The 22,996-nt window shown below is 42.7% G+C and overlaps 1 protein-coding gene across 5 annotated transcripts; it reads right to left on the bottom strand.

Moving 5' to 3' along the window:
- Positions 1-2,161: 2,161 nt before the first annotated feature.
- On the bottom strand, positions 2,162-22,996 carry ATG4C (autophagy related 4C cysteine peptidase). Of its 5 annotated transcripts, none has more exons than XM_036387979.1 (12): positions 22,917-22,996; positions 22,600-22,685; positions 20,230-20,360; positions 19,341-19,424; positions 18,464-18,697; positions 15,720-16,041; positions 13,271-13,341; positions 11,988-12,124; positions 9,716-9,794; positions 8,975-9,051; positions 5,973-6,092; positions 2,162-3,339 (listed from the first exon to the last, which is right to left on the bottom strand). In XM_036387979.1, exons 3-12 carry the CDS (start codon positions 20,303-20,305, stop codon positions 3,169-3,171), a joined length of 1,371 nt encoding a protein of 456 aa, XP_036243872.1. In that variant the 5' UTR covers positions 20,306-20,360; positions 22,600-22,685; positions 22,917-22,996; the 3' UTR covers positions 2,162-3,168. The 5 variants fall into 5 exon arrangements, with proteins under 5 accessions (XP_036243872.1, XP_036243874.1, XP_036243876.1 ...); XM_036387981.2 differs by lacking the exon at positions 22,917-22,996 and adding an exon at positions 22,826-22,900; XM_036387983.2 differs by lacking the exon at positions 22,917-22,996 and having other exon boundaries at positions 5,973-6,065; positions 22,600-22,806.

Raw genomic sequence — 22,996 nt, 5'->3', positions numbered from 1 at the left:
TTAGTGCTGGTTTGAGTATATTCCCATTTCCAGGCCTTCTGGACGCTGGGCTGCAATTCTCCAGGCTCTGTTTGCCTCTAGATCAGCTGTGTCTACCACCATCAGTAAATAATTCCCTGTCCTAAAGGACCACTCTAGAAATTTCCATTTCAGAAGTAAACATGGGGCAAACCCTTCCAGTCTGACCCTTCCCAAGAGCCACCCCTGAGGGCTTGTGCCCCATGGAGTCAGAGTAGTGCCCTGGGCTTCTGGAAACTTCTCAGAAATCAGCTGCTGCCTTTCCTGAGTGCCTGGAGGGTGTTTTTAAAGGTTGGCTGGAGATGGGAGAGGCTGCACAGAGGAAAGGGAGGTGGTGGCTGGGGGTTTCCCCATGGAGGAGAGAAATCCCTCACCCTACATCCCTGAGCTCCCAGGGCAGAACCAGCTCCTCCAGCAGAGCTCTGGGGTGTGATGGGCTTTGGTCACTGCCAAGGTTTGGAAAACAACGCTGGAAAGAGAAGGCAGAGTCTCCATTGAGAGCCTGAGCCAAGCTAATGTCAGATATTATAAACACAGAGAGAAGGGTTCCTTGTGAGGAGAACAGAAATGGCAGAAAGGAGGGAGAGAAAAGGCTGTGAAGGGACAAAGCCCCGAGGCCGCAGGGCTCCTGTGGGGCTGCCAGGCAGGGCAGGAGTGGCAGATCTGGGGAAGTCTCTCAGAACCTGGGCCACTGCTGGCTCTGTGAGTAACTGATGCTCCTCAGGTTTGTGTTTGAAGGCAGCAGCAGCAACACTGGTGACACAAATTAATTGCCTGGTTTGCAGCAGCTAATGCAGACGAGGTAAAGAGAATTACTACACGATTAACATAGTTTCCAATTAAAGTCCCCTGTAGTTACCCAAAACCATTAATTTCTACTAACCTGGTAATTTAACTTGTGTCATCCCTGTACACAAGTGCACCAGGGTATTCTGTGGGCTTGTCTGGGCTTAAACCTTGCACAAAAACCATGATGAAAACAGCCATGAATTTTTAACCATTATTTGTACCAGGATTTCAAGAAAACCCCACTGTGGTGATCTAAAGGATTTGCTACAAATTCACGGACCCCAACCCAGGTGCTGTTCTAGCATTGCTACTTTTCTTTCCCTCAGTTAGAAAGGGAAAAATTTCACTATTTAGTAAGTTCTAAGATGTTTCAGCCACTACATTTTTTATCCAGTTGGAAAAAGAGAAGAGAAACGGTCCCATCCTTCTAGGGAAGTTTGCTGTTAGAATGACAGACCCACATTTTCCTTTTCAACATTTCTGCGCTACAGCTTTTGTAATTCCTTGTGAGCATTTCCATTCCAAGAATTCTGAACCAGAGGCCTTTGGAAGAGCAGCTCCTTTCTGCAGACACAACAGGCTCAGGGGTCTGTGCGCGTGGGATTTTTTGAAGGTACCTGAATTCAGGTGGTGGAGTTGTGGAAGAAGGAAAATTCAAGCACCAAGCACAACTTGGTGTCTGATTTCTGTCCACTGCCACCCAAAGGAACCACCCTGAGGCTTTGCCTGATCTTTGCTAAAGCTGCATCTCCTTGTGCTCCACTCACCGGCAATCTTCTCTCTTCTAGCTCGGACATCCACAGTTCTCCTCATTTTGACATCTAAATTCCATAAATATGTTGTTTACTCCCTCTTCTGGGCTATTAATGAAAAATATGAAGATCAGGCCAAACATCCTCACATACCTGTTAGTAAAAAGTCACATTATGCCAAATATTAGCAGTGCAGAGGTTACTGATTTAGAAAAATAATGTCTGGGGTTTTTCCCCTTGAAAACAAATGAACATTTTGTCTCTTTTGAATATTAATTAACACATGCAAATGCACTCTCCAGCCCTGACACAGACACAGACCTGGTCTAGTTCTGCCTAAAATCTATCCATTAGTCACTTCTTGCTCATAAAAGTAAAAGGTGCTTTAATGAACAAATATGATGCTTATTATTTGGATCAGCAACACTTGTGCCTCTGTGCCTGAGCAGCACTTAGACCAGGTAACATTTTGTTTACAACACAACAATAAAATCTGCCTTTATTGCAAATAAACAGAGTATTCACCCCTTACAATATTGGTTTAGATGCAGGATTATATTCACTGTTAGAGGATCTAATATTAATATAAAAGGCACATGCACTTCATGTTTTCATACCTCTTTTATTTCCCAAGCAGCATTAATACGGTTTTTTAAATATTATATTTACTTTGTTAAAACATGAAACTATTTCTGTACATTTGTTTGCAATCTGAGAACACACACCACCAAGTAATCATTTGTACAGTAACAACACGTATCAAAACAAAAAAATCATCACAGCCCAGAATTTTCCACATCCACCCCCCTTTGCTTTGATTTAAAAGCTGCTCTGGCAGGAGAAGCCTCACCATTATGGTAGCTGAAACAGGAAACAAACACTGCTCTCTTCTAATAATTGTCTCCAGCTGCTTTGATTGGTTGCAGTTAATATTAATAGTATAACCTTTAAAAATTGTGGGGAAAGGTAATACTTTATCTTCACTCCTCATATTAAGGCTCCAAAGCAAGCTTAATGAGAAACCATTAGAAAGTCATAGTGCTAAATAGTATCTTAACTCCCAATTCAGCCTATACAATTATGGCAGCACTGCCAGTGCCACTGACTCCTGATCCATCAGCCTCACCTTTCCAGCAGGAGCTGCCCTGCATGGTGCCAGGGTGGCAGCACAACTGCCAGGGCCCCTTCCCACAGAACAACTCCAGCTGTGCTGCAGGCAGGACCAGCGTGGTCTGCACAGCCCTGGATGTGCATCCCTGGCAAAGGCAGCCCCAGCTGGCAGCCCTGCTCAGGAGTGCCTGGAATGGCACCGGAGGGCACAGCTGGCATGTGGGGACTGGCCAGGCACAGCTGGCTCTGAGCACAGCATCTCCTTCACTGCCACAGCTGCACAGACACTCCTCCAGCCAGCAGTGAGCAAAAAGAATTAGGACATACATTAGTAACTGACATCTTAAAGACTTTTAACATATAAAACATTATCATCTTTATGAAAATAGACCAATTTCAGTCGAGGCTTGCCTTTCTGGGGAAGGAATTCAGGTACATTTTATAGTTAAAAGGCAAGTGTTCTCCTGGACAGCTGCCGATGCTCTTGTGTAAAACGTCCTTAAAGCAAGACAAACTCCTCTGTGCTAAATCTCTTCAGCCTTTTCTTCTCATCCTCAGAGAAAAGGTCATTTTCTTCATGGAGTGGACCAGAAGCAAAGTCATAGTCTCTAGAATGACCCTTGACAAAAGTAAACAGGGGATATTTCTCCTTGGATGAAGATTTCAGCATCTAGAATGTAAAACAAACCAGATAAAACATTAATTGGAAATGAAGAAATTCAGCAAGCACAGATATTCACCTGATGATGACTGCCAAGTAAAAAATGCATTATTTTAATGATCTCATTAGAGAAAAGCATTGCACAATCTAAACATTTCTTCCTCCTATTAGACATTCACTTCCCTTTCTCAGGCAGCTGCTAATTTCCTGCCTATCCCTGGTTTGGAGCACACAGATCACCTGCATGTGCTGTCAGACCCAGTGCAACAAAGAGAAAGATAAAAGGCTAAAAGACAGAAGATAAAAACCTCTACAAAATAGTTAATGGCCATAAGGGCCTCCTCAAGCCCAGGTGTGAATTCTGCAGCAACTGAGCATCTTTGGGGGGGGGGGGGGGGGGTGGGATTTTTATAGTAGAATCAGCAGGTGCAATATTCAGTGTTTTTATTAGAAGTTCAAACACATTCAGCAATGTAAATAAGGCAGTCAGGAGCACGTGGCTCAAACCAGATTGGTGACAGTCACAAGGAACCAGGGGGCCCAAAATCTAGGCTTATAAATAACAAAACTGAGCATGGAGAAGGGGGGTGTGGGGAATGATAAATACTGAAACTGATCAGCAAAACATCTTTAAGAGCAGATAAAACCCCATTAAACACTGAAAAACATTTCAGCCTTTCAGGGTGTTTTGCCCACTGATTTATTTTATTTGTTTTATTTTTTCCTACCTGCTTGGGAAAAACCAGCCCAGTGTTGCAGTGGCTGCAGAACCACATCAGACTAGAGATACACACTGTGCAGAACTAAAACTCACTGAGCACCATTTCAGGAGAACAATCAGTCTAAACCAGTAAAAAATCCCCAAAGAGATCTTTAAACAGTAAGAACTATTTCAAAAATGACAGTCGGGGGTTGAGGGAGCATTTAAAAAATACGAAAAAAAAAAAATCAATCCCAGTAAAATCCTGGGGTTCCACTGCCTTGTCTGTGTTCAGCTCTACTGAAACTTCCATCTGCACAACTGAGGGAGGTGAGGAAACCCTAAATACAGGAACAGGGCAAGGAAATGCCTCAACAAAGTCATGGGGAACCTGGTCAGAATTTGTGTGACTCTCATCACACCAGATCTCAACAGTGACCACGGAGACTCTGGAACTCTGAACAACTTGCCAGTTTCCTAATTTACCTGTCTCTAAACATATAAGGCCATAATGTTTATCCTCAAGTATAAAAGCTAAAGCTTATCTCTCACCTCTTATTACCCAAAAAAGCAGGCAGAACATGGATCTTTTTAGTTCAGCCTCCACAGGGCACACTAGGAATGCACTGGGCTTTATGGTTCAAGAGTTACCACACTACAATTGCAAACAAAGGGAAAAATGATGGAAGAGAAGGAAACCACAAAGGATGTGAAGGAAGGATTGCAAGATCAATTGATAGAATGTTTCTGACACTGTCCCTGTATCCAAACTTTCCCCTCTTTTCAAACTGACACTGCCTGAAATGTATTTCTAGAAAATAATGTCACTAATATTAAAGAGCTTCTATCTAAAATACCAGGATAATAACTCCAACACTTGGGTCAGTCAAGAGTATTTTCACAAACTGTGTTCAGGAAAAAACTGTACTTAATCCCAAACTTGAAAGAACAGAAATAGGAAAAAGATAACTTCTGGAACTGATTTTGTAATGAGATTTTATTCACCATGTTATGACCTTCTATGTGACAGGACAGGAAAACATGGAAGAACAGAAACTTCACTATTTAAACTTTCCATGGATCTGCTGCTTCTTTCCATGAACTTCTACTTCTTTAAATCTATTTTCTACCTCTCTGGGTAAGAATCAAAGAAACAACTTCAGCATCAATCAGTAACTATTTATTATAATCAGTATTAAGTTTAAAAAATGATTTTTTGGCTGTAGTACTAATAGCACTTCTCAGGATATTCCAAGTGCTGGCCAAACATGAATTCCTTGTGCTGCTGTGGTAACTGCTGTGGTTGGAATATTAACATTGAGCCCATCTGCTGCTGCATCCTTTTCACAGAGCATTTTCTGAAGCCACCAAGCACAGAGCAGCTCACAGAACACACTGATGATGCTGCATTTCATACCCTCACATACTGGACTAACTAGGAAGCAAAAACCTTGATTCCAATGGGACCTACATGAATTGAGAGCAGTTTTTCCAGGGGAAGGATGGGGTCAGACAGATTTGCTGGGTGGCACCTGCTCCATGGAGCTCACACCAGAGCCCTGCACTTCCCACCAGCAAAAGCCCCTAGTGCTAGGGAGAAATAATGAACAACTGGGGTTTGCTCCAACACCTCCCATCCCTGCCCAGGGCCGGGCCGCTCCGCAGCACCTCCGCAGGCTCGCCCGGGCCGGCGGCCCCGCTCGCAGGGCTGCAGGGGACATTGGCACTTCACGAGTGCCACCTCGTGGGCCCGCCCGGCGCCAGCCCCGCTCCCTGCCGGGCTCTGCCCGGCCCCGCTCCGGCGCTGGGATCAACGCCCAGCGGCGCCAGCCACGAACGCCACCAAGGGAAGCGGGCCGGCTCAGCAGGGCGAGGCCGAGTCTCGTCCCGTCCCCACAGCCCGCGCTGGCCGAGGGATGGATTGGGGAACTCCAGCACCTACCTTGGTGATTTCTTCAGAAGCCTTCTCAAAGTCCTGCACAGTCCTACAGTAAAATCCTATTGTGCAGCTCGGGTCCATTTTTTTGAAGGACATCTTTTTGGGAGAAGGACAGTGGAATGACTGCAGGTTTCCCAATTAAAAACCACAAAACACGGTTACAGTCAGGAATGGCACAGATCCGTGCGTTTACTTTTGTCCCCCCCAACAGCTTAAAACATTCAATCATCTGAATTAAACCCCAGCACACCCTTTGGAAGTGATTTCTCCCACCCCAAATATCCCAGTGATTCCACCCTTCCCCAGCCTGTAAAACCTCCTGCTGTTCAGGCTGCATTGCCCAAACTTCCCCACACACACACCAGGTTAGTTTGGAATCTGTCACAGCTCTGCTGCTCCCAGCAATACTTTATGAATATTCCCAAGGCAGAGAAGGTGAATGCTCTTCTGCAAATTGAATTTGTAACAGCTTTTGCACTATCTTACTGCTTTACTACCACTGCCCAGTGCCCCTTCCCTCCCCCAGCCTCCATAAAAGAGACATAATGGAATAAACCAACCTCATGCATTTTCCTTCAGTAAATGAAATGGGTTCAAAAACCCACAAAACACACAAAAGCAAAAGCATATTACAATGATCCACAAGTAGGGAAAAACCAAACATGGCCTGCTTCACAAATGGGTTTTTCCTCACGTGAAATCTCTTTCCCTGACAGACGCTGCCCCGCCAGTGCTGTGAGCTGACACTTTCAGCAGCCCTGCTGTAAGACAAAACAAACACAAAACCCCCTTCCCCACGCTCCTCACCCAACTTATGAGAGAAAAATAACAAATATTCCATCTACCCTGATGCTGTGGTTATTTATTACAGGAACTGCAGTTGTGGTGAAGCTCTTTGTCCAATAACTGCAATTATTCCCTCACTTGCTCTCAGAGGGAGCCAGTCCCCTCCAGTCTGCCTCTAACACAGAGGATGACCCATCATCCTCCCTCTATTAAATCCCTTTTTTTGCTAATCACAAAAATCAATCCACAGAAGACAGCACTGGTTCCCAAATCTGAGTGTAACCATCCCTGCAGCAGTTTTACATAATAAAATATATTGTTCTTTCCTGGTGACTACAAACCTGAGAGGTGTTTCTGTAAAACCTCTGCTAAAAAACATCCACCAAGATGATTAGGGCAATTCCTGCAAGATTGGTTTTAGTCACTGCTTTTTCTCCTTACCACTCCAATTTTATAAACAGCAATTGTATTTTTAATATTAATTCCTGATTCTTCAAATGCATTAAAAAAAAAAAAATCAAACCCTGCTCTCCACATCCAGCAGCAGCAACCCTGTCCCTACAGTTGTGCAGGAGCTTTAATGCTGCACAAATCACTGCACAACAAAGAGAAGTGGGGAGGATTTTTTTTTTCCCATTCCTCCAAACAAATGGATGCTGGAAGCCAATACAGAGTGGATTGATTTCCAACTTATTCTGGACAATTTGTCAATTTTGAAAATACTCCCTACAGATAAATCTAACAAGCAACTATCCACACTAAGAAAGCAATTTCTGTTTACTTTTGACATTTCTGGACAAAGATATAATACTATTAAATGCAGCAAGCATTAAATTGCAATCTATTTTCCGTCTGCAGGAAAGCATTAGGATGAGATCAAGTCAAGCTGGCAGCTTGCATACCTTCCAAACACAGCTTAAAACCTTGCTATTATTTAGAAATTCAGATTAATGCCAGTCTGCAGCACAATTTTGAGGCTGAGTCATAGGAACAGAACCCAAAAGATGTTTTTGTAGCTTGGCCACAGCAGGACCTTAAGGAATTCACCTCAGCTCTGCTGCTCTGTGCTCTTCCCACATCTTTTGTCTGGTGTTCCCCAAAGTGTAAAATCTTCAGGGGCACTGGAGCAAAACACAGCTGTGAGGATAAGGGGGAAGGAGCTGGCACTCAGCACCTCCTGCTCCAAACACCTCCACAGGGCAACCCCAAAGGAATCCCTAAACACAAAGGGCAACCCCAAAGGAATCCCTAAACACAAAGGGCAACCCCAAAGGAATCTCTAAACACAGCCACACCTCCTGCCTGGGCTATCTGCTGACCCCTTCTGCTGCTGTGTTCTTCTGCTTCATCCAGAACCTTCTCACGTCCTAGAGAATCCTCCACTTCTGTGTTGTGTAACATGTTAACTAAAGCATTTTGCTAAGCATAAATAATGACAAACATGAAGTGTTTGCTGCAAGGACTTGACACCAGCCCTGTGCAGGCCCTTTGGGATGTTTTATTTATATATCAATAGTTCTCCTGAACAGCATTTGATGGGATTTTGCTCCAGCCCTGCCCTGGAGCAGCTGCTGCTGCCCTGGCTGTGGATGCCCCCTCAGGCTGAGCCAGGAGCTGCTGGAGTTCACCTGAAGCTGGGCACAAAACCAAGGAGAGTTTGTGTGCATGGCCCTGAGGATGTGACTGTGAGTGCTGAGGCACTGAGCATCTCCTTGCAGCTGACAATGTTTTCCCAGGGCAGCTGTAAATTGAGTTCTCCAATCACTTCCTTTAGCTCCATCTATTTCCAGGCTCCTACTATTGAACACCACAGGAATTCCCCTAATGTTGCTTGCAATTTGAATTAAAAAAAAATAAAATAAAATGACCAAAAAGACAAACTTATCAACCCCAAATCCAAACAGGTTTAAGATCTACAAATATCATCTATTTTCTTTGATAGGAAATCACTTAAATGAAGTAATCTCCATCTATTTTGGAGATTTTATGATCATTAAAAAGAAAACAGATGAAGATTAATGAAGTAAAAATTAAACCTCCATATTGAGATTTAACCTCTGGTCATTTTTGTTGATTATAGGCCTATAAAGAAGGGCAGGACATTGATAAATAACATGTAACTGTAAAACCATAAAGCTGCAGCTAGCTAGAACAGCTCTAAATAATTAGTGTTTGATTCATATGGGAAGAAAACAGTGCCAGCTCTATATCCATAGTACCTCAAGAGGGAAATCCTTTATGCTGACATCTACAAAAGATTGGCAGTAATGAGGATCCATGTAAATCAAACTGTCATCTGCAAGGACAAAACAGAAGACAAGTAATTCAAAAAACACCTTATTATTACACTGCTTACAATCCAATTTCTATGCAGAACAGCTGGAAAAAAAGCCAGTGAGTAACTGCTTGCCAGGCTGATACTCATTGACTGAAGCATAGGTTTTTGCAGGACAGATTAACTTTTGCATAATCAAATATGCTTGTATAAGCAGAATTTTTATAAAGTGATGAAACTGTCATTTAATTTTTGGTGATAAAATTACTTTTACAAACACACAATTATATTCTGGAGTTTGCATATGAAAAATGTATCGCCCTGCTTCATCCTGACAGCAAGAATATATTGCTTGTCATTTAGGCATCAACTAACACCACTTAAAGCAGGAGAGAGTAAATACCTAAATAAGAACTGCCAGGCAGGAACAGCAAACGCTCCTCAAGTTTGGTGAAACAGATAAATTATGCCTTGTTTATGCAACAAGGGAAATTAAATGTACATTTTACAGAATCCAATTACTCCGTGGGGTAAATGACAAATGGCTGGACTTGGGGAGATGTGATGAATTAATAAGGTGCTCATTTTACTATTTTAATCACGCTATTTCCCACTGCTTCAGTATTAACTTCCTAACTCTGAGAGAAAAAAATACTGAGGAGACATAACACAGTCAAACACTAACCTTGGAATCCAGCAAAGTAATAGGATTGCTTGGGTCTGCCACCAATGATGCCAACACAGTACTCCAGGCTCAAAATTCCCTAAAACAAGAACAGGGAATCATTAAGATTAACCAAAGTATTAAATTGAATTAAAATATTTGCTCTTTGCTCTTTTAGGCAAATGGTTTTGGGTTTTTTTTTAAGATTGACTCCGTGACTTCCTGAGGCTTGACCAAAGTGGAACCACACCAGCAGATATTCCAGAGACTTCCCATGAGATACCACACATGTTTTTGGGGAGGAGACAAAATCTCATGTCACATATTGAGCACCAGTTCCTCAGTCCAAATATCCCAAAGTACTGAGATTTCCAGCTTTCACACACATTTACATGCTGTGTCCCTGGGGACTCCCTTCTTTTTGCACTCGAATGGACAAGCCTGGCCAGAGCATCAGCTTTTACATCCTGGGCAGAAATGCCAGCTGAAGTTAAGAGTAACTAATTACAAGGTCCAGCTCCAAAACCCCATATCCAAGGAGGAGAGAGCAACACACAGCAGCCAGGCCCCATAAACATCCCTGCAGGTGGCCTGGGGGGCACAGGAACCAGAACCTTCTGAAGGCTGAACTTTTGGGAAGGGGACATTACTCAGTGTAAGAAGGGAATTTTTCTTTCAACAGGAAGATTGATATTGTCAGACTACTCACACCAAGGCTTCTCAAGAGAAAACCTTCCCTGCTTAGACAAGGATAAAGTCACTTAAAAAGCTCCCCTGAGATGCTACGGAGTCAAACCCAGCATGGTTTACACAGGTTAAGGAAGTGATGCTTATTTAAAATGAGAATGAGTAGGTTTCCTGAAAGATCTTCTTTAAAATATAAATGAGAGGGTTTCCTTAGCAAATGCTCTGAGCACCACAGAACACTCAGGCAGATCAGAGGCAAAGGCTCCAAGAGCCAAGGAGGGCAGAGCAGAGAGGGAGCAAAGCTGCTCAGAGTAATGGATAACTGTTTAATCTATGGCAAGCTTCTTGTAAAAGTGAATTATAAAAAATTTATCCATTTTCACCCATAAATATAAAACCCTCTGTAGAAATTACCTCTTGTGCTACACTCTAAAATCTGCATTTTTAACTTAAAGCCAGACTCCAAGAAATGTGGTCACTTCTTGGGAACAGTCAGGGCAGACACTGGAGTGACTGATTCAGGCAATTGAGAGCCCTCTTATCTCAGCCTCCATCAGGCTGCAACAGCCTTGGCAAGGGAGCAGCAGGAATCACTCACTGCAGCCAGCTGAAAACTAAAACTTTCCCAAACCAACTGTCTGAAAACACAAGGAAAACGATCAGGGAAAAATTGAATAACAATTTAAGTTCATAACTTGAAGGTCTTTACCAGTCTGTCTTCCCATGCCAGTAAAAATCAAAATGTTTTCCTGAAATGTTACACTGAACAGAAAGCCACAAAATAAATCATGTTACAGACTCTCAGCCTTTGTCCGTGCTCCTACACTGGGGTAAATTAAAAATGAACCCAAAGTTTTCAGACAGATCAGGAGGAGCATGGACAATGAAACAAAAGCAGCAGGGCTAAGAGAACAAGGCCTTCCCTAAGAGGAGCAAGAGGCAGGATTACAGCACAGCCCCAGGTACCTGCAGAACCTCTGCTGACAAAACCACAGCACACACTCCCCCCTCTGCCTTCTCCTCCAGTTTGCCTTTGTTCCAGCTCATTTTTATTGTGGTAACTGCTTGCTGCTCCTGCACCACCATCCTCAGAAACATTCATCCAGACAGGGAAAAAACAATTCAGGTAGTGAATAAAAATATCAAATAATTCCATGGGAACAAAGAGACAAAAGAAAACGGGAAGAACAGACAGGCAACAACTTGAAACCATTTGAACCATTTTCTAATTTAAGAAAATAAGAAACAGAGCAAGGAATGGAGTGTATTTATATTTTAAAATGCTGCCTGATCCTTAGTTACATATGCCATTAGAGTCCTGCTAGATTAAATTACCATTTGTAATTTGAGGCACTGCATTAATGTCTTTTCAGGTGGCTGCTGGAGGAGCAGGACAGTTATCACTGCCTTACCAAGGGACATCATGTGCTCTGCAATTATGTCTGATCTCGTAATAGGGAAATTTCAAATCTGTAAAGTCAAACTTTACAACCTTCAACTGTAAAATCCCCACCACAGGTTTAATGGGGAGAATCACCCTCGTGAAGTTGCTTTTCATATCCCCTTGTGGCACTCTTTGTAAAATGACTGAACCCTCATTTCGTACCTTTACAAACTCCAGGTAGTCTGTGTTTGTTCTCTCTCCACCGAGTCTCACAGGAACCAATATAATGACAGCTTTTGTGCCTGCTTTCCCAGAAGCCACAAAGGAGCACTGCCTGTCAATAACATCCGAGCTGTAGACTGAGACACACAGGAAGATTCCAATTTCAAACAGAGCCTCCAGGTGTTAGGGACACACCCCCAACGTGGCATCCCAGGGTGACAAAGGAGAACTGCAGCCCCTCCACACCTTGCTGTCCTCCCAAAACTCAGCCCAGCTGCTGGAGCCCGGGATGCTGAGAACTTCACACTGTCTGTGCTGCCAGGCACTGACCCTCAAGGGAACACTGCTAAAATCTGACCTAAAGCCAGGAAGAGGGCTTCCAAAATGGAATTACGGAACTAGAATTACAGGTAAGCAGTTTGAATAGAAGTGTGTAGTATCACATGGTGAAAAATGGAAAGTTTTAGAATATAGTAATATTTATAGCAAGATAGAGCTTTTAGAACAGTAACTAGTCCTTCTTCACCTTCTTCCTCATGAGTTCTAATAATATTGTGGAATTATATTTAAAAAAAGTCCACGTTATGAGGCACAGGTAGTTGGTTATTAAGTTAAAAGTAGAAACAATTTAAGTATCATTTCTTAATTAGACAGTTTATCCTTAAAAAACCTTATAAAAAGAGAGATAAAACTCCATTTTGAAATTGTTAAAGTACTATAGAACTCACAATTTATAAGACTGTAATATAAATAAGAGCTAATAAACATCCAAATCCAAACAAAAAATACCATCTCACACATTTAATCCCAACTCTAAGAAAAAAACAAAACAAACCAAAAACTCAACAGCCAGGTGACTCAGAACCAGTGCTGAGCCTCCTCACTCCCAGCAATATTCTGTGGAATGGGAATCGCTGCTGCTGAGCTGCAATGCCAAGGAAATGCAGAAGGGGTAGGTCAGGAGAAAGCCAATAAATATTTATTGCTGCATATAAACTTCTAAAAGGAATAATTAAAACTTGAAAGCTTCCAGCTAACAGAAACATCTCCATGTAAAAGGAGGAGAGGAATAACTGATTTGCTGATTTGGAATTCCACTATACAATACCAAACCAGCAATGAACAATCTGCACATATCAAGAACCCCTTTGTCTACAAAATCTCAATTTTGTGGATCCACTTCATAGGGATTTTTGTTCCCTTTAAAGCTCTATTGTTAAGTGCTAACTGAAAAGCATAAAAAGCATTAAAATGTTTGCAAAAATCTACAAAATCACAGTTACCTGTACAATCCTGGGCAACATAGACTGTTACTCCTTGCAGCTCAGGGTCTCTTGCTTCTTCAACAGCTTTTCTAAGTGCAAACACAAAACTATTCAACTTGCCATTCATTAAAAAAATTACCAATAAACAAACAAATGATTTTGGTTTTTTTAGAAACAGGTTGATTTTGATTGTTTGTGATAGTTTTTTGTTTGTTTGGGGTTTTATGGGGGTTATTTTGTTTGATTCAAGACACCTTCCCTTCCTGACAAAAACAAGTGGTAGGGTGGGATTTTTTAATTTGTTGTTAAACACTGGAGGCCAAGATCCAGCCTGTAGCTTCCATGGGTGCCTTGGCACCACATTTTTCCAAGCCAAGGTGACAATGTCTGGCTATTTAGAAGAAACAATGGAACTCATAAAAAAAGGCCCCAAATCCCACAATAACTTCCAATGAAATTCATATTCATTACTTTGTTTCTTTCTGTTTATAACCATTTTCTGTCATGTAGATTGATGATAAAGGTTAAGTTTGCTGACAAAAATACTATTTTCAACTCATTAGATCTCTTTATTTGACCTCAGTTCATATAACAAGCCACAAATTAGCACCTGGAAATAAAAAGTTTCACCAAAACTTTCAAAAAGATAATTACAATATTAGAGTCTCCTCAAAAGACTAAGAGTAACAAACCTAAAAATTAAAATCAAATCCATGTTGATAGTCAGAACCATGGTCATCTACCAGGACAACATTTGCAAAGAAAGGGAACTGTCCAATATCCAGGATTTAGCTTTGATTCCAAGCACAAACCTGCATTAAATGGTCACTATCCCTTTATTCCCCACTCTATTTTGAGGAATGGTTTAACGCAGTCATTCCCAAATTATGAGGGAGCTGTGCACTGTTAGTGCTGCTGCAAGAGAGAAAGCTCCAGGAAAGGAAAGCTCTGCAGCTGGAAATCACCCCTGGGGCTGTGGTAACTCTGCACCAAACCCCCCTGCTCCATTAGGCAGACAAATAATTTAATAGATAATTTATTAAAGCAAGCAAAAAAATCTGACTGCTTCCGCCTTGAGAAAAAAGTAGAATAAAACCCATTAAAAATGCTAAACTCCTACATCCCTGTTTGCATCTGCAGGGATGCACACCTGATTATTTCAGTACAGCTGCACTTCAGATTAACATAACATTTACACTAAATATCAAATTCTCCTATTTTTGTATATATATATATGCATGAACTTTGCCTTCTGCTGCTTAAATGATTTATTAGTGATTTGGTTTATAGGTAAACTGGAATCCATTAAAAAAACATAAAGACTAAAAAAAAAAAAAAAAAACCCCAAAACATTCAAAGAATTGGATATCAAGGTTCACGGTATGGAAAAATTTGACTTTCGACTTTTTTTTTTTAACCACGCTGAATGTCACAGACCCTTTACTTTTACTGGGATATAATTATAATATTAATAGTCCCATACATTTACAGTTTCACAAGAATTTGATGTGTGCAAAGAAATGCTGAAAACATCAATTTTAGCTCTGACATTTCATTACACTATCAGTACATTACAGCCCCCAGGTTACAGTATAAAAAAAAATCTCTAATCTTATGCATGTTCCAAGGTTGAAAGAGTGGTTAGTTTGTAGAACATTTCACTAAATGCAGCTCTACTTAAAAGGGTTTGGGAGAGATACTTGGGATTCCACAAGAAAACAGGAATGTTGTGTTTATTCCTGAAATAAGATTGACAAAAGCTCAGCATTCAGTTCCTGCACCTGCTGCTATTTCCCTTCCTGCCTATGAAAAAGCTCTGGAATTGCTCCTGCTATGGGTGTTTTACAAAGCTAATAATGAACAGTTTGCTGCTCAGTTAGGCTGAAGCAATCTCAGGACACTCAGAAATGCTCCTCTGTGATGTGCCAAAGGAAAGGAGCAGAGAATGGAAGGGGTTTTACCTCAAAATGTCCAAAGGAAAGGAGCAGAGAATGGAAGGTGTTTTACCTCAAAATGTCCAAAGGAAAGGAGCAGAGAACTGAAGGGGTTTTACCTCAAAATGTCCAAAGGAAAGGAGCAGAGAACTGAAGGTGTTTTACCTCAAAATGTCCAAAGGGAAGGAGCAGAGAACTGAAGGTGTTTTACCTCAAAATGTCCAAAGGGAAGGAGCAGAGAATGCAAGGTGTTTTACCTCAAAATGTCCAAAGGGAAGGAGCAGAGAATGCAAGGTGTTTTACCTCAAAATGTCCAAAGGGAAGGAGCAGAGAACTGAAGGTGTTTTACCTCAAAATGTCCAAAGGGAAGGAGCAGAGAATGGAAGGTGTTTTACCTCAAAATGTCCAAAGGGAAGGAGCAGAGAATGGAAGGTGTTTTACCTCAAAATGTCCAAAGGGAAGGAGCAGAGAACTGAAGGGGTTTTACCTCAAAATGTCCAAAGGGAAGGAGCAGAGAATGGAAGGTGTTTTACCTCAAGATGTGCGCCACCACGGCGGGCCCGTACCAATCCCCCGCCATCTTCCCGGATTTCTTCCCGTACTCTATCAGCTGGTGCAGCCCAAAGGCTGCCAGGGGGGAGTCCCCAAACCAGGAGATGATTTTCCTGTGATAAAGCTCGTTCCTGCTCTCGGTGCCATCCCAGTCCCTCCTGGCAGGGGGCCGGGCCAGGAGCCGGGGGTCCCTCTCAGCCGTGAGCGACGCCTCCAAGGAGGCCGTGAGCTTTCTGACGGTGCTGCTGGGCCAGGACTCCGAGTCACAGCTGTCCATGGCCAGGGCTTCTGGCCACACCCAGGCTGCAGCAGGAAAAGGGAAAATCCTCGTTAACATTCGTTTTATGCCATAATTAGCAAAGCACTTCCCTTTGTCCCCCTCATTAAAGTGATAATGTGTGTTTTACATGGTGCTGTTAACAGGAGAACAAAGAATTCTGGAAGAGCAGCGTTTGCTTTGATTTTTCTGGTGATTTTTTGGTGACCATCCCAGTCAGCTGAATAAAGAAAATACACCTGATTACAGGTAAGAACTCTCTGACATACTAAATACATGAATGTTACTTCAATACTACCCAAAAACCTTTTATCTGGGTCAAACAAGAAGTTCCAAAAGCTCTTAATTCTTCTCATTTTTCAGTTATTAAAAAACCAGGCAGACCTGAGGAATTATTGATGTAAAAGCAAACATTTCTTCCTGGCAAAATGGCAAAGGAGATCAGCAGAAAAACAGGCAGGCAGTATTTTTTCATTCACTAAATTCATTGATTCCTTTAGATTACAAGGAAAACTTGTTTAAATATCATTCAGTATCTCCAGTCTGCTTTTCCAGCTGAAGGTTTCCCTATGGATGATGCATTCCACACAGCATTCCCCCTGCAGAATGGGGTTCAGCAGGCCCAGGAAGATGCCTGGAATTGTCCCCCAATTCCAGCAAGTACTCCCAACACAGAGCCAGCTCAGTGAAACATCCTCACAGGCCCTGCTCCTCTGGGCTCTCAGCTTCACACTCCAGCCAGTGTCTCAAGCAAAGGCATTTCAAAGTAAAACTTCAAATTTAAAATCAAAACTCATTCCCAACAACCTTCAGCAATATCTGGAACATTCCACATGGCAGTGGAAGTGTAAATATCTCAGCTAGAAACTTCAGGCAAGTTTTGCTTCCTAACAGAAACAACAGCATTAAACAAGAACAAAAACATCTCTGGGAAAAGAGTAAACAGCCATGAAAAACTTCCTGTAAACATCTAAATATGTTTCCAAAGCTGCCCAGATCTCATAAAAAGCTTTTCAAAAGATAATTCACCAGCTGTCAGAAGACCAAGTGAGGAGCAAAGCAGCCCAGAAAGACCATCCCTACCCCATCTTTCTGTGGATTTGGATTGCCACAGGAACAAGAGCACTCTGGAATCGCCCCATCATCTTCCAAATTAGGATACAAGGGGGACACACAAGGAATTCTTTGGAACCGTGGATTTTTAAGATAGAAACCTGAGTGGTTTTTGCTTGGGGTTACTTCCAAATGAGCCATTACACACTCCTGCTCACAGGGAGTCTTCTGGGCAGGTCTTGAATTTCTTTTAAATGTATGTATAAGAAGAGTGATATTTAAGGGATTTGTGTTCTCAGCAGAAGTATTTACACACTTTTTGATCTGTGCAGTCAGTTGAAAGAGATAATGAATGTTTCATGAGTTAAATACCCACAGCCAAAGGCACATTCACCGAGCCAACCCCACAGCTCAGTCCTGACACTGCTGGAACAGAGACTCTGTGCTGCAGCTGGGTTGGGACCTTGCTCCCAGCTTCCATCAGAGCTGCACAGCCAGGGCAAAGTGTGATCAAAATGGGCTTTCAGAAGGATCTTGTGCTGGAGTGTTCCTGAGAGCCCACAAATGGCTGAGGAAACAATGCCCTGTGTTCTCCCAACCCCCCCGGGCGGTCAGGCCCGTGCCTTGGCTCATTCTGAAGCAAGCAATGGATGACTGCTCTAAAGGGACTGGCAATGGCATGGAAGGAAAAGGTGTTTAACTCTGCCAGCCTAAAATGCAGGAAGTGGCCCAGCCTGGAAGAATGAGCAGATGGACACTCAGCCCATGGCAGCAGAAAGCATCCCACAGCTCCTAAAGCTTCGGCTGGCTGTGACTGAGGGAGGCCTTTGAGACAGACAGTGGTAAGGAAAAAAGGGAAGTTCCTCTCTAAGTACACGGGGGAAGGGCAGGAATGACACAGTGAACATTTCCACACAGAGAATGATGTATTGAAGTTACATTAGAATCCTTCTAGGGACTCAATATATTAACACCAGAAGAAATTCAATAATGGAGAACTTTAGAACTGAGAAAAGAACATCACTTCTGCCATAGCCCACAGCTATGGGCTGGGGAACTTACTCCTACATCTGGAGTTGAAGAAACAATCAAATTTCCAGAGAACTGGGCATGTGCATGGGTAAGAAGACCCAGACAGGGGAATCACACTTTTGTGATGTACTAACTCACACCTGGATATTGGGAACTCCACAGAAGTTTGCTTTGGCACACTTTGGTTCTCAGAAAAGGAAGGCCAGGACAGCCCAGTCTCTGTGCAATGGGACACAATTCCAACAGGAGTGAGGAGCCCACAACCAAAACCAGCTGGTCCTTCAGATTTGGGATAAAAAAGGCCATTTTGGTCTCTACAGCATGCCTGTGCTTATGCAAACACAGAGATCTTCTCTAACTCACCTCTCCCAAGGAAATGAAGCATCAGCCCCTGAGCCAGCAGCATCTGCCCCGTTCTGAGTGTGCAGCCCCAGCCACAGTCAGTGGTCAGAGCAGAGCCCTTGATCTGAGGGAACTCCTCTCTGTAGGTCAGCCAGATCCTAGAAATGAAATCCTTGCGGAACTCCTCAACGTTCCCCGAAATCTCGGTGCTGATTTTGTCAAAACTCGACCCATCTGTAGAGAGCTCCCCAGATTCTGCAAGGCAAAGCACAGCTTAAGCTCTAATGAATTTGTTATGGTACTTCTGTGATTAGAAAGCAAGTAACAAGTAGCAAATTTAGTAGAAAAACAAATTTACAAAAATTCACAATTGCCTGAAGTACAACAAAGGAAAACTGGAAGGCCAACATAACAGAAATGTGCCAGATCTATAAAAAAAATAAAAGGGAAAAAATCAAAAGAACCATGCAGACACCACTGTGCCAGTGGAACCACTGACCTGCAAGTAAGTGCTTAATTCACCCAACTGTGAATGGTCAAATAAAGAGAGAGACTTAAAAAACTGCACACTGGAAAGTGATAACAAAGGTGTGGGTGCAGTGACCCTGATCAGGCCTTGTCACCATTTCCATCAGGAGTTTTGAGAGAGAAAATCTCCAGCTGATGGTAAATGAAGTGCAAATTACAACACAAATTTTTACAGAAAGCACAAGGTTTTGGTGTAAAATCTGAATAAAGCAGGTTAGGATGGGCTGCATTAGAGGTGGACATTTAAATGAGTATTTTCTAAGCTTTTCATATTTACATTTTGGATCTGGTAATTGTTAATGGCAGTCTTTCTAGAAGATTAAAAATACCTTATTCCTGCTGAGGAATGAGGCAAGAGCTCTGTACTCACCCTCAGTTTTGAAGTGGTAACATTTTCCCAGCAGAAAAACTGGAGAGTTCCGACTGAAGTAAGTTTTTGTTTTCAACACCCAGCCTGAAACAGATGCAAAACAAATACAAATTTGTGACTGAACTTTCCAAAAAGGAAATGCTGACAGCATCTGGTTAAGCCAAAGGTAACCCTTGAAAGGGGAATAAAAAAAAAAGAAGCATTGATATTGGGTTTTGGTCTCATAAAAAATCCCATAAAAGGTACAATGGCTACTATTCCCTTTCAACCATGTGACAGCCTCAAAGAAAGCAGGAAAAAAAAGGATCTTTTCATCTTGTCAGACATCTCCAAAACTCAGCTATGATTAATAAAGTTTCTCAAAAATCTGGTGGTAAATCTGAGCAACCTCAGTCCTAAAGGGAAAGCAGAAAAATCAAGGACAGATTAGTAAAAGGGCACACTTGAAAATCTGGTTGCTCATAAATGAATTCCTGATGTTCAGCTGTGGAAAAATGTTACTCAGGGGTAGATTCTTCAGTGGAATTTGTATCTCACACACCATCCTATTTTTTTCTATAAAAGCACATTTATAAACAAAATAAATCTTTGCACAGATGATTCCATGTTATCCCTGTTTAAAAGCCTATGCAAATCTAGAGCAATTTACAGAATATATTTACTGTTTGCAAAAGAAGTAATTCAAAATGAAATTATGCAAGATTTGTTTGAAAAAATGAAAAGCAAAGGAAGTTTTTTAGTGGGGCTAATTTATAACATCAAAGAAGAACCTGTTACAAGGGCCACATTGCATTTGTAGTATTAATTAGTTATGATTCCATCCATGCCAACAAGAAACACTCCATTCCTTTTAATGAGGACACATCTCACCACACTCTGCTCCACTTACTGTATTTCATGTTGTGCCATGCAGACATAAACTTTGATTTGATCTTTTCTACTTCATCTGTCCCCGTGGCCTCCATATTCAAATTCCAGAGAAAAAGCCATCGCTGTCTTGTGAGGCTTTCAGTTCTGCTGCTGCTGCAAAAACCAAAATATAAACACTCAGCAGCCCCCACTCAGGCACTTAAACCCAACGCGGCCAGGAACAGCAATAAACTCACAGAGCCCTCCACCACCAGGCACTGAGAAGCAATCCTGCGTCCCATGAATAAGTAATAAAATAATTTAATTCCAAATATACACCAATAAAAGCACTACACAAAGCTAAATAAAAGATAATGTTCTCCAGCAGCTCTGCCTTGTACCATGAACTGCTCCAGAGCACAAAACCTGTGCTGGCACACGAGCACACTAATTTTATCAGCACTGAGGTGGAGAGAGGACATGCAGCCCACGAAACAGAGAAGATGCTGCTCTTTTCTGCTGAAGAGAAAACAAAAAGCACTTCTTGTGTTAAAATCCACCACAGGGCTGGCTAATTTTGTAAAAACTCCTGATAAATTTTCTAAGGAAATGCACCTTTACAGGCTCTTTCTGTGCTGCAAGGTAAGACAGATTTCACCTTAAAAGCAACCTGAACTGGTAACAATTGGTAATAAATACATCAATAAATAGGTAATTGGTAATGCCTTGTATCCCTGTTTCCAATAAATCTGGGAAAATAGGACAGAATCACCTCCAGAGTCCAGCTGCCCCATTTGTAACAGAAAGTTTGCTGTAATTAACAGAACTGCCTTCCCCACGTGCATTCTGTCAGTGGATCCACCTTGAAATACCTGACACACAAAGTTCCTGGATGGTATTTGGTGGCCCAAACCCTTGCACAGAGAGATGGAAAATTAAGAGCTCCTGCTTCAACAGCAGCTCTTGTGGGACATCAGAAGTTGATCAACAGTGGGACATCACTGCAGCCTTCACAGAATTTTTATCTAAGTCCTGACAGCACCAGCTGACATGAGCAACAGTGAACTTCCTCATTTAATTAATAAACTTGAGCCAGGAAAAAGCCTCCTTGCTTTAAAAGGAGTATCTAGAACTGTATTTACCTTTCTGTGTGCTATTCTCCATGAAACAGGGATCAAAAGCAGGACAAAGACTTAACTGGGTCACTTCTCTCCACTGGGAACAAATTTTAAGTAAACCCAATCACTGACAGTGTAATTAAGGAGATGGTGAAGATGTCAGGGTGGCAGCATCACCTGAGCCTGAGGGTACTCACACACATCCACGTTTTGGGGATCTGCAATCTGCTGCCCAAACCAGCCCCAGCACTTTCCCACTATTCCCTCGTATTATCTCATAAAAATCTGATTTTTGACAAAAAAAAAAAAAAAAACAACAGTGCCAACTCACTAATATGAGGGAAGGCTGAGGTTTTCCTAGTGAAAATAACAAGTGTCTACATCCCTGCTGTGATTAGCCTTGTGTTAAGCTGGGGAAGGAAGAAAAGGAGAATTTCAAGCTGGGTTTTAACTTCCTGCCTTTTCCCCCCTTTTTTCTTTAGGAAAAAAAGGAAAGGTTGACTGTATCACCAGCTCTAGACAGCAAAGTGGCGAAATGAACTTTTTCAGGAGGAGTGTTTAGTCTGTGTTCCCTCACATGATCCATCAGCATCAACCATTTATCCAGACACCACTTACTGCCTTAAAAACCAATTCCTGTAAAAGCTTCCTCTGGCTAAAATTAGAAATGAAACAAACTCTACAGTTCTGAAACGGCTTGAAGACAAAATTATGTAAATGAGAAAGAAGCTAATTTTCTTTTCAAAGACAATGGTCACCACAGCACATTTATCTTTCCTCTCGGTACATTTCCTCTCTGACATTATGCTAAAGATGCAAAAAGGGCTTCCAAAAATGCTAACACAAACCAGGTATAATTTTTTCATGGGGAAAACACAGGGTTCTTCCCATCAATGCAAGAAATCATCAGTAAGAGTTCCACCGACATTAATGGAACAGCAGCAGGAATATTAAAGGTCCCAGGAATATTAAAGGCAACGGGCTTGAATATCAAATTACCAAAGCGCACGGTTTTCTCCCGAAGTTGCCTGATTTCTGAAGTTGTTCAGACGCACATCACGAGGATGATGTTCCCTCAGGGAGAGCAGGACACGGCTGGAACTGAGCCCCAGCTCCTGAGCCCCCTGAGGGGATCCTAAACCCCCAAAACAGCGTTTGTTTGCATAAACAGCAGAAAAGCAACGCAAGCTGCCGGTAAGACCGCAGCGGGAAGGATGAATGAAGCCTCACTGGGGTAATTATAAGATAAATGATCTCCTATTAACTAAGACCTCTATGGTTTTCATTTGTACCTTGACGGAGCCCGGAGCGGCAGCAGTCAGCGGCACCCACACGGAAGAAGGACGGGGAGCAGAGGCCGGAGGTCATTTCTGAGGCGCTGCAAACACATTCGAGGGCAGTTAGAAACGATACTGGGAAGGCGGCTCGCAAAGAAAACCAGATTATTCCTCAGTCCTGCAGCAGGGACGGAGCGCTTCGCCCGGCAGGACTCGCAGCCGAGCAGGAGCCCACAAGCACCGCGGCAAGGGGCTCCCGGCCCCACAGGACACGGCCGCGCCCGAGCTGCCGCCGCGGAGAGCCCGTCCCGCCGCCGCCGCCCGCCGCTCACCCCTCACGGAGCCGCCTCCGCCATGCCCGGGGCCGCCCGGGCAGCGCGCGGCCTCCCGGCGCTGCTCCGGCCGCGGCGCA

Source organism: Molothrus ater, chromosome 9, assembly GCF_012460135.2.
Source record: "Molothrus ater isolate BHLD 08-10-18 breed brown headed cowbird chromosome 9, BPBGC_Mater_1.1, whole genome shotgun sequence".
NCBI lineage: Eukaryota > Metazoa > Chordata > Aves > Passeriformes > Icteridae > Molothrus > Molothrus ater.
Note: the sequence above shows the minus strand (reverse complement) of the source record. Positions and strands in the feature narration are given on the sequence as shown.